The sequence below is a fragment of the Centruroides sculpturatus genome, unplaced genomic scaffold, assembly GCF_000671375.1.
Source record: "Centruroides sculpturatus isolate CEXI.00-Female unplaced genomic scaffold, Cexi_2.0 scaffold925, whole genome shotgun sequence".
In the NCBI taxonomy this organism is placed as follows: domain Eukaryota; kingdom Metazoa; phylum Arthropoda; class Arachnida; order Scorpiones; family Buthidae; genus Centruroides; species Centruroides sculpturatus.
In genome coordinates this window covers 99823-112042 of record NW_019385069.1, presented here as the reverse complement: position 1 = coordinate 112042, position 12220 = coordinate 99823, and the positions used below count along the sequence as shown (strand labels likewise).

At 30.4% G+C, this 12220-nt stretch overlaps 1 protein-coding gene across 5 annotated transcripts in view; it reads left to right on the top strand.

Annotated features, from left to right (window-relative positions):
* The window catches only part of LOC111634189 (RNA binding protein fox-1 homolog 2-like), a 300266-nt gene that overhangs the window by 193946 nt on the left and 94100 nt on the right, over positions 1–12220 (top strand). The window contains exon 1 of one of the 5 annotated variants that reach the window (XM_023378903.1): positions 7987–8152. The exons of 3 other annotated variants lie outside the window; for them this stretch is intronic. Coding sequence is in view for 1 of the 2 variants with exons in the window: in XM_023378901.1 (XP_023234669.1) it covers positions 8359–8376 (18 nt within the window). In the remaining variant the exon portion in view is untranslated. Of the gene's footprint in view, positions 1–7986; positions 8153–8210; positions 8377–12220 lie in introns of those variants that run through there. One more of the 5 variants, XM_023378901.1, reaches the window with a different exon arrangement.

Genomic DNA, 12220 nt, shown 5'->3' with positions numbered 1-12220 from the left:
NGGTTTAATTGAAAAATTTTATAGTTATAATATAAAATTTAAGTTAATTATGTAACTTTAGTATGATACTATTTATTTTCAGGAACGTATTCTGAATCTGTTATAAATTAAGAGTTCCATTTTACGTGGTTCGCTTTACGACGGCTTTGTAAGAAGTGATTGGATCATAAACCTTGGTTTATTGTAAACGTATTTTAATTTAATTTTTTTTTAAATAAAGGATGATGTTGAAATGGCTTGCGAAAGATGAAGAAAATCAAGGATGAATGAATATTCGAATTTTATTATTACGAATTATTATGTGATAAGTGTAAGAATAGAATATATTATATTCTTACAACTGATTTATGTTATGGAGCTTTGTAAAGATATAATATTCTTACAAAGCTTTTACAGCAGAATGCAATGGCAAGAATAGATTTTCGAACGAATGCACATGCTTTCTGAATATAATTATTTTATACGAGGATTGCCTATCCTTATTGCTGTGTTCTTTTACGAGATAATGATCGAGAATTGCTACGTTTTTACTTTATTCCGACTAAAAAAATTATAATTTTTTTAATCTTAAAAAAGTATTAATTTCCTCTTAAAGATTACATCAAAAATACTTTAGCATACTTATGAATTGTACTGTATATAGTGTGTGAGGGGACACGATTTTGTTCACCCAATTTGAAGCTTAATAACTCTTGTGCCTTTTGTCGAAAATTTCTGAAATTTAGCAGGGAAGTTTGTGTATTACGGGTATTGATGCTACTAAATTTTAATGATTATAGGTCGAGGGGGGTGTGAAGATAAAGCGTGTCGTGTATCAATGTGTCATATATCGAATGGAATCGGAATTAATGATTTTACTCGTTATTTTTATAAAAATGCTACTTTCAAAATTAAACTTTATACATTTTATAATACAGTAAACGTTCGTTAATTTACCATTTACGGATCATCGGACGTTTTGTTTTCTTTCGTAAAATTCTATAAGTTCTATGCGATTTGACATTACTGTACTGTACACGCTGCTATTTAATTTCGATTTATTTACGCTTGCTCTAATTAGTCACAAGATAATACAATACATGCCTATACTGTGTTAAAATTAGATTAGAAAACCTGAAAAAAACATTTATGAGTACGTTATTGCATAAAATCGGCATTCACAATAATTCATGTACAGTACTGTACATAATAATTTACATCCAATTCTGTTTATACACTGATTTCTTTCTTGTACAAGATTTTGATTGAACAAAGTGTGGAAAAAATTCAATTTGCTTCTTATATGAATTGTTTTAATCTAACAAATTCCAATAAATTTGCCTTATAAAAATTTACATTTTATTTTAATTCTAAGAAAAAACGTATTCGTAGTTTCATTTTTAGAAAATGTATCCTTTAAAAAATCTAAGAATCCGTTGAAGGTAATGTAATGTTTATTTTTCAGACATGTACTGTGTACTATACATGATTCACAAAAGCTACAGGTGCTCCGAAAGGTGAGAAACCTGTTTTTTAAGTGCGCTGTCTTGGCATTTGCCTGTGGAAAAGAAAATATATCAGTCACACACGTTCTGAACACAAAATACGTGTGCTTTGTACAGTAATTTCAGCACGTGACAATATAGACTGTGAATAGTTTACTGAATTACATTGGCGAAAGGTGTCGGACTAACGAACTTCTACTGTACGTATCGTATTTAAATTTAATAAAATAGTTTAGATTTTCAGAATTAAGTACATTTCTCATTTCTACTTGAGACAATTAAACAAGTAATTGCACGTTTTAAGCAAAAGAATAATTATCACGTAAATTCACACCAGATATGTTGTATATGTAAAACTGACTTTCATATAAACAAATTACAAATTATGCCATGAATTAAAACGAAAATATTTCATTATTGAACAGATAAGATTATAAATGAATAACAAGAAATTATTGTTATGTAGATAATATAGCGCCTGACANAAGTAATAAAAATGTTATTTAATATTTGGAAAGTGCGGAGTACGAAAATATTTCCATCTCCATCCCTGATTTTTCTATCCAACCCTTCAACAGTGGACGTTATGTGGTGTGTCCTCACCATATATAATCTGCAATCTATCATATTTTGAGATTAGAGTTTCTTACAGTGACCCACGAAGGTATATTGATGGGGGGGATTGTACAGTACACCCTATTCATGACCTAGTCAGAGGAACAGCCACGAGACGAAGCCGGCTTTACCCCTGGGAGAACGGTTTCCAAATATGTAGAAAGGAACCGTGTGGACACGATATCAAACACACCGCCACAGCAATTACTTTGACAGTACATTAACAATATATTTCTTAATTTATCTATAAGGGAGGATTATGTATTATATATATATTTTTTTACTCATTTATCCAAGATAATTTAAAAACATTTTTTAAATGATTTATTAACGTAACAATGATTTATGTTGCCCGTAATTATTTGAGAAATATTTTTCTTTTCTGGTTACAGAAGAATGTTGATTGATTATCCATTTACTTTAGTGAATGGTTTCAGATATAAACCAATCTATTGGAAAAGTGAGTGTGAGTGGGATTTACTCAAACTTATCGAGTCGTTTCTTAAGGTAAATGCCATACTTTATCTTTGATCGCTTGATACACCATTGACAAAGTTTATTCGTTTAACTTCCTTACCTTTTTTATTATTATTATTAATAATATAAACTTTCGTATAATTCGAGTTATAATAATTTTTTTCTTTTTTATCTTCGGCAATAAAAGTGGAAAAAATTTTATAGACGAATTTAATCAAGTGTAAATTAAAAAATATTAATAATTTATGATTTATGAGATTTAGAAAATGAGTAATTAATTAATTAATTAATTAATGGTGTTGAGAAAATCGAAAATGTGTCAAAAATCAACAATAATACTGCTCAAATCTTGAAGAGTTGAACAGCTCCTAAATCTTCTTGAAGGATTGAAAGCTGTTGCTTTTGCTGTATTGAAATTATGGAGTTTCTTGTTTAAGAGATTATTCGAATGCTCATTTCGTAGGGATTTTTAACCCGGAATCCATGGACCCTTGCAATTCGTGAATAGATTTCGTGTCCGCTGTACTAGATTAGTTAAGGTACTGTGGAGTTAGAAGAGTTTTTAGGGTATTATTTTTACGGAAATACATAAATTTGTTGTGTTTTTAAATCACGAAATCTGACTATTTTAGTGGATTTATATGTTGTGATTTGAATTGGGATCGTTTGACCTTTCCTCTTAAAACTCTACGCACTTTAACACATTTTGTTACGCTTTATTATTCGATTATTTCGCGTAGGAGAACGTATTTTAAGCATCGATTACTTTAAGGGTTTATGTATTTTACTGTGTAACTCTAGAAGTTATTAATTTATTGAACACGCAGATCCTAATTTACACTCGTTGTGGTCCCCCTAAGCTATAACGTATTACCTCTCCATCAAAATAACAGGTTAGGGTCTCGCCATTTTGCAGGCGAAGCCCTGTGTCGTATCATGTTTAGCTTAAGTGTATATCCGATCTGATTACACGAAATAGTTCTATAGATATTAAATATCTGTTGATATTTGTGGAAATCTTCCATACTTTTTTTTTTAATTTTTCGGTGATTTAAAAAAGCAATTCGTCCGCAAAGTTTCACTAAATATTGACGAACTAAAATTAAAAATTTTCAATTATTATCGGTGAATTCGTGTGTCAAATTACGCCTTATTAGAATGTTATATTAATAATAATAAATTGTGTGACGTTAAGTGTGTCGTTGGTGACGTCACTTCCGTCGAGGCGGTGAAGCGCGAGATGACACGTAGTTACCGAATTGCACCCCTTTCACACAGTGAAAAACTGCTTAAACTTTAAAAAAAAAGAGCGGAAGTTTGTACATTTTCCTAACTTATTGGCAAATTATTAGTATTTAAAACCATTCGTTTACTGGGGGTGGACGAGTTTATCCACACCGAACGTCAATAAATTTAATTATTTAATATATTGAAGAATGTTTATAATTATGGAAGGAAGGAGGCGAATACATTATACAAATATTGGAAAATGTTTCGTCAGAATAAGTCACCCTTAACATTCGGTTGTAGACAATGATTCCAGAGAGAACAGAGTACATTTGCATTGCTCTTGTTCGGACAACACTACAGTGGCTTTCACTAGTTTATTGGGAATTGAGTCGACTCTATTACTATGTCATTCGACGTACTGACTGACGTGGCAATTACTTGTGACACTTCTGGCTCTGTTCGTAAATGCCATTCGAGAATTGTTCTCTTCAATTCGTTCTCATTCTCCATGACTTCAAACGAGATTTTTCTTGTCGATAATCAACCCGTGTGACATCTTTTTTTAAATAAAAATACCAACGTTCCCCTCTTCTAATCGAGTTAAACTTTTCGAAACTAATACTGTTTATTGACTTTTCTCTACTCTGGCCAACTTATCGATAAATTATGCTGAAGTGGGAAGTTTTCCTGCCATTTTTTTTATTATTATTATTTGTGTTATCCTCTTATTTTTCTTACATCCTTGTCAAAATTACGTGTCTAAACAGTAGAATATTTTATGATATGGGTGAAGTACAGTTTAGGAAGGATAGATCTTCGATAATCCGGCACTAATTTCGAATTTCCCGTGTGAAAATCGCTACTACTATTTAAGGGGGTGTTCGATGTCTCTCTTTATCAACCAACTTGTACTGGTTTTACAGGATGAGGTGGTTAAGTGTATTCTAACATAGTAATCCGGCACCCTACACGTCCCATTAGTGATGTGACCTGTATTACTGGGTAAAAAAATGATTTGTACTTGTTTCTTATTGTGTAGTAACATTTAAAAAGAAGTGTCTTCGGTTAATTAAACTTTAATTAGACCTATATTTCGTTTTAGTTCGATTAAACTTTATAAATAAAGCAAAAACAACACTCAATATCCATGGGAGAAGCGCGTGTATCATTGAAACTGTGTGTCATATTTTATATTAAAGACTGTTTTCGACTTCGTTTTCAGTTAAAGAAAGTCATTTATCATTCTCTTTACAATAGACAATCCTCGGAATAGACTAATCAATTTATCACTTTCATAGAATGTGTTATTGCAATACACAGAATGATAAGGTTACTGTGTGGCATAGGAAACTTCTCCAATTCTTTCATAAATAATCCTTCTTCCCCTCCCCTTAATATTTATTTTTTTCATAAATATTTTCTATGTTATTATTTAATTATTAGCCCGTTATTTCTGTATTGTTTATGCAAATATTTTCGTATGTAAATTTAAATTATTAAGATAAATTGACGCTTAAAAATATCATTATGATGCGCTCGAATGATTTATGTACTGTAATTAAATATAAATTTTAAGTTTTAAGCTTTATAAATGAATCATTTAAATAAAAATTCGTTAGATTTAAAAGAAAATATTAAAGAATTCGTCGGAACTTTTAGTAAATAAATGTTAAAAACATTTCTTTCCTTTTAAATAATAATTGTAATTACGAATTTTTAGTTAACAAATAAAGAAAAATATCGAAATTATCAATTATTAAATAATGTTTTCTACGTTCTACGCATAAATTTTATCTGTCAACTTAACATTTTAATGAGAGAGAGAGCCTTTGCTAAATTGATGGAATGTATTATTACATTATAAGAAATTACACTTCAGGCAAGAAGGATTGAAAGCTGTTGCTTTTGCTGTATTGAAATTATGGAGTTTCTTGTTTAAGAGATTATTCGAATGCTCATTTCGTAGGGATTTTTAACCCGGAATCCATGGACCCTTGCAATTCGTGAATAGATTTCGTGTCCGCTGTACTAGATTAGTTAAGGTACTGTGGAGTTAGAAGAGTTTTTAGGGTATTATTTTTACGGAAATACATAAATTTGTTGTGTTTTTAAATCACGAAATCTGACTATTTTAGTGGATTTATATGTTGTGATTTGAATTGGGATCGTTTGACCTTTCCTCTTAAAACTCTACGCACTTTAACACATTTTGTTACGCTTTATTATTCGATTATTTCGCGTAGGAGAACGTATTTTAAGCATCGATTACTTTAAGGGTTTATGTATTTTACTGTGTAACTCTAGAAGTTATTAATTTATTGAACACGCAGATCCTAATTTACACTCGTTGTGGTCCCCCTAAGCTATAACGTATTACCTCTCCATCAAAATAACAGGTTAGGGTCTCGCCATTTTGCAGGCGAAGCCCTGTGTCGTATCATGTTTAGCTTAAGTGTATATCCGATCTGATTACACGAAATAGTTCTATAGATATTAAATATCTGTTGATATTTGTGGAAATCTTCCATACTTTTTTTTTTAATTTTTCGGTGATTTAAAAAAGCAATTCGTCCGCAAAGTTTCACTAAATATTGACGAACTAAAATTAAAAATTTTCAATTATTATCGGTGAATTCGTGTGTCAAATTACGCCTTATTAGAATGTTATATTAATAATAATAAATTGTGTGACGTTAAGTGTGTCGTTGGTGACGTCACTTCCGTCGAGGCGGTGACGCGCGAGATGACACGTACTTACCGAATTGCACCCCTTTCACACAGTGAAAAACTGCTTAAACTTTAAAAAAAAAGAGCGGAAGTTTGTACATTTTCCTAACTTATTGGCAAATTATTAGTATTTAAAACCATTCGTTTACTGGGGGTGGACGAGTTTATCCACACCGAACGTCAATAAATTTAATTATTTAATATATTGAAGAATGTTTANCCACCCCGTCGACCTTTAATCACCAAAATTTAACAGTATCAATTCCCCTAATACACAAACCTCCGTTGAAAATTTCAGAAATTTTCGATTAAAAATACAGGAATTATTAAGCTTCAAATGGGATGAATAAAATCGTGACCATCCCCCACATACTAACATCCGTACATACGGGAAAACCCCCGAATTTTTTTACATTTCTCGACATTTCGAGGTGTTTTAAGTCCAAAAATATCAATTTTTTTTGACTGGTCTCCATACTTAAATTACAAATGACCTCGTTGATATTTCTCTCTTCTTCATCATACCCTATCCCTATACACATTAATTTAATAATTTATGGGATTTTTTCGAGTTATTTAAATAAATATCTACGTGCTAATAAGTTAATATATAAAGCATTTGTACATTTTATAATACAGTAAATCTATATATAAAGTTAGTTTAAATACGAGTGATTAAGTTTGCTTAAGAGAAGTCAAAACTGATCTGTTGGAGAAGGTAATGATTACACTTCAAATTAGTTTCTAGATTTGATTAAATATAATCAGGTCGAATTAAATCTAGAAATAATAAACTTTCGAATTTAACTGTACGAATATTAAAATTATAAAAATTAATTTTAATTATCTCACCCTCCCCCCAATATTTTTACATGTTTTTTTTTTGGACTCGGGGACATTCTAACGTGGAGAAATGCTAAAATAATTGGAGTTTTAGCCCTGTATGTATGGTTTAGTGTGTGTAAGGGGGCACGATTTTGGGGGGATAAATGAGTTGTATTGACATCATATGTGTATTTTGTCCGTCCTTTTAAATCACGTCACACCAAATGCAAATATTCCCCACCCCCTTCTTATTCATTCTTTAAATACCTGATAGTATTTAATTGTAAGATTTTTGTTTTGCGGCATATTTATTAATGTATTTAACAATTTAATTCCACAAAATGGCGATTATAAATTTCCCCTCGTCGACAGTAATGCGAAGTTGGCCACGTTTATAACACTCGACAAATATTGTTATTATTTTTTTTACGTAGCTTATAATTAAAATTAGAAGGAGAAAAAAAAACAATTTAATTCACTTTTTAAATTATTTACAATTTTTTGAAGATAGAAAATATGTTTAAAATTCTAAAAAAGAATGGAAATTTTTGATATATTTTTACTTATTTGATTAGTTAAACATACGCATTTCGAATTTTCTAATCAACAGTTTCATTGTTTCGACATAAGTTGAGAAGTTTCCTTTGTTAAAATTCCTGTGTCTTACGCAACAGCGTACAAAATATGCAAATGAAGGCGGTAGAAAGTCTAAATTGTCATCCTATCTTCATCATTTACATAATCAGCATATTAGAAGATTCACATAATGCATATTTAAGAGGTTTTTTTAAGAGGTAAATATATATATAGATATATATTTTTTGTTTTAGAGAATATAAAATTTAATATTTTAGATGAATAAATAAATATTTAAAGAAATTTATTCGTTATCGAGGACATTTCTATTGTCAGCTTGAAACGTTATATACATTTAGTCAGGTTGTTTTTGGCAGATTTTATTTACCTTCGTCTGATTTTAGACGTTGCTCACCCCACAGGAATGTTATTTTTCTTAAAGGTATTATAAAATGAATTAAAATCGTTGTAAAATTTAACATATATTTTCTTAAAGTTACGTAGAGAACGTCGTATATCGTGATTAACTTATTTTTTTAAAATAAAATATGAAGATTTAATCATAATATTTAACGTTTTGTACGTAAGTAGTGAGTATATTTACACTGATTTATTAGTTTACAATACAAAAGTGATGAAAGGTGATGCGTAATTTGGCTTTGTAGCATCTTCATCATTCAAAAAAAATTTAAGAGACAGAACGTAAGTGTGATTTTAAAGTAGAATTATTAATAATATAAGAAATGATAATTGATTGGGCTGCAATTTTGTCTGTCTGTCTGTCTTAAATCTCAAGAACGGAGTTAGATAGATAAAAATCGGGATAAAATATGGAAACCTTAGGCACACTAGGCCACGAGTAACTATATACGAACTTCCTATTTCGTCCGGAAGTTACGTTATTTCAATTCAAAACTTATCCCCCGAAAGGAGTTAGATAGATGACCGGCACGACTCTATTGTTATAGGAAAAGTATGATGTACAGGTGTAAGCCACTACTAATTTGAAGTGGAGAGCATATGTTTTAAATAGTTATCTGCATTTGAATTAAATATATATCCATAAATCGTATTTAAGTTATTTTCCTTGTTATTAGATTCCGAAAAATCCCCACCCCTTTTACATTTTTATTGATTAATTTTATCGAGTTTTTTAAAAATAAACATAAAAAAACGTTATTTACTTTCGATGATAAATCATTCGATGTTTTTACTTTGTAAATTTCGAGAATTCTTGAGGATTTTTCTGATTTTTATAGAATTTAATTAATCAAGTCTACCTGTTCAAATATAAATCAATTAAATTACTCCTCTTTCTCTCTCTCTTTTTTTTTTAAATTTCTAAGTCTAACTTAAATGGATAAATTGTAAAAATATGTAAATAAGTGAGCATTTTTGTAAGCGCAATTTCTTTTTTTAATTTTAAATTATTCTAATGAGGAGAAGTAAATTTTTATTTTATATATTAGAGATAATTTAATAAAGTTAAATCTATAGGATATATTTAAAGTCTTTGGGATTTTAAGGAGATTTCTTTGTTTGGTAGAGTTAATGAGGGGCAACATACTTAAGCAGACGTCTTTTAAAGTGTCGAAACTGTTCAATAAATCAGATAAAAGTCGGCCATTTCCAATGCAAATTCTGTTAAAATAAATTGAAGTCTTTTCCGTTTCGTACGATCAAAGTAACGGTCGACTCTTATTCTTTTACTTAAACAATAGCAACAGTTAGATGGAGTGTAGGATCGAAATCCTTCGTGTAACGTATTCAACTCCTGTTTCTAAGCAAGGCAACGTTTCATTTTTGGACGTTGTCTCATTCTATTTTTATACTTTAAACACCCAACACTTTNAAATCATTCGATGTTTTTACTTTGTAAATTTCGAGAATTCTTGAGGATTTTTCTGATTTTTATAGAATTTAATTAATCAAGTCTACCTGTTCAAATATAAATCAATTAAATTACTCCTCTTTCTCTCTCTCTTTTTTTTTTAATACTTAAAACGTGAATTTCTTCCCTAATTTATAAGTTTAAAATTAAATTTTTCTTTTGAATAAACAATTTTTACGCTCAAATCTTAGTAAATTCATACTTTAAATGCACTAAAAATTTACGATTTATAACGTTATATATTATAATAAAACAACTCATAAAAGTTGCTCAACTTTTCCGGCAACGTCCTTTATCTCTCCACCCCGTCGACCTTTAATCACCAAAATTTAACAGTATCAATTCCCCTAATACACAAACCTCCGTTGAAAATTTCAGAAATTTTCGATTAAAAATACAGGAATTATTAAGCTTCAAATGGGATGAATAAAATCGTGACCATCCCCCACATACTAACATCCGTACATACGGGAAAACCCCCGAATTTTTTTACATTTCTCGACATTTCGAGGTGTTTTAAGTCCAAAAATATCAATTTTTTTTGACTGGTCTCCATACTTAAATTACAAATGACCTCGTTGATATTTTGCTCTTGTTCGGACAACACTACAGTGGCTTTCACTNAAAATATTAATAATTTATGATTTATGAGATTTAGAAAATGAGTAATTAATTAATTAATTAATTAATGGTGTTGAGAAAATCGAAAATGTGTCAAAAATCAACAATAATACTGCTCAAATCTTGAAGAGTTGAACAGCTCCTAAATCTTCTTGAAGGATTGAAAGCTGTTGCTTTTGCTGTATTGAAATTATGGAGTTTCTTGTTTAAGAGATTATTCGAATGCTCATTTCGTAGGGATTTTTAACCCGGAATCCATGGACCCTTGCAATTCGTGAATAGATTTCGTGTCCGCTGTACTAGATTAGTTAAGGTACTGTGGAGTTAGAAGAGTTTTTAGGGTATTATTTTTACGGAAATACATAAATTTGTTGTGTTTTTAAATCACGAAATCTGACTATTTTAGTGGATTTATATGTTGTGATTTGAATTGGGATCGTTTGACCTTTCCTCTTAAAACTCTACGCACTTTAACACATTTTGTTACGCTTTATTATTCGATTATTTCGCGTAGGAGAACGTATTTTAAGCATCGATTACTTTAAGGGTTTATGTATTTTACTGTGTAACTCTAGAAGTTATTAATTTATTGAACACGCAGATCCTAATTTACACTCGTTGTGGTCCCCCTAAGCTATAACGTATTACCTCTCCATCAAAATAACAGGTTAGGGTCTCGCCATTTTGCAGGCGAAGCCCTGTGTCGTATCATGTTTAGCTTAAGTGTATATCCGATCTGATTACACGAAATAGTTCTATAGATATTAAATATCTGTTGATATTTGTGGAAATCTTCCATACTTTTTTTTTTAATTTTTCGGTGATTTAAAAAAGCAATTCGTCCGCAAAGTTTCACTAAATATTGACGAACTAAAATTAAAAATTTTCAATTATTATCGGTGAATTCGTGTGTCAAATTACGCCTTATTAGAATGTTATATTAATAATAATAAATTGTGTGACGTTAAGTGTGTCGTTGGTGACGTCACTTCCGTCGAGGCGGTGAAGCGCGAGATGACACGTAGTTACCGAATTGCACCCCTTTCACACAGTGAAAAACTGCTTAAACTTTAAAAAAAAAGAGCGGAAGTTTGTACATTTTCCTAACTTATTGGCAAATTATTAGTATTTAAAACCATTCGTTTACTGGGGGTGGACGAGTTTATCCACACCGAACGTCAATAAATTTAATTATTTAATATATTGAAGAATGTTTATAATTATGGAAGGAAGGAGGCGAATACATTATACAAATATTGGAAAATGTTTCGTCAGAATAAGTCACCCTTAACATTCGGTTGTAGACAATGATTCCAGAGAGAACAGAGTACATTTGCATTGCTCTTGTTCGGACAACACTACAGTGGCTTTCACTAGTTTATTGGGAATTGAGTCGACTCTATTACTATGTCATTCGACGTACTGACTGACGTGGCAATTACTTGTGACACTTCTGGCTCTGTTCGTAAATGCCATTCGAGAATTGTTCTCTTCAATTCGTTCTCATTCTCCATGACTTCAAACGAGATTTTTCTTGTCGATAATCAACCAGTGTGACATCTTTTTTTAAATAAAAATACCAACGTTCCCCTCTTCTAATCGAGTTAAACTTTTCGAAACTAATACTGTTTATTGACTTTTCTCTACTCTGGCCAACTTATCGATAAATTATGCTGAAGTGGGAAGTTTTCCTGCCATTTTTTTTATTATTATTATTATTTTTTTAAAGTAATTTATTCTGTTATTTAAATTTTTCTCTCTTTGGGTTACGTTA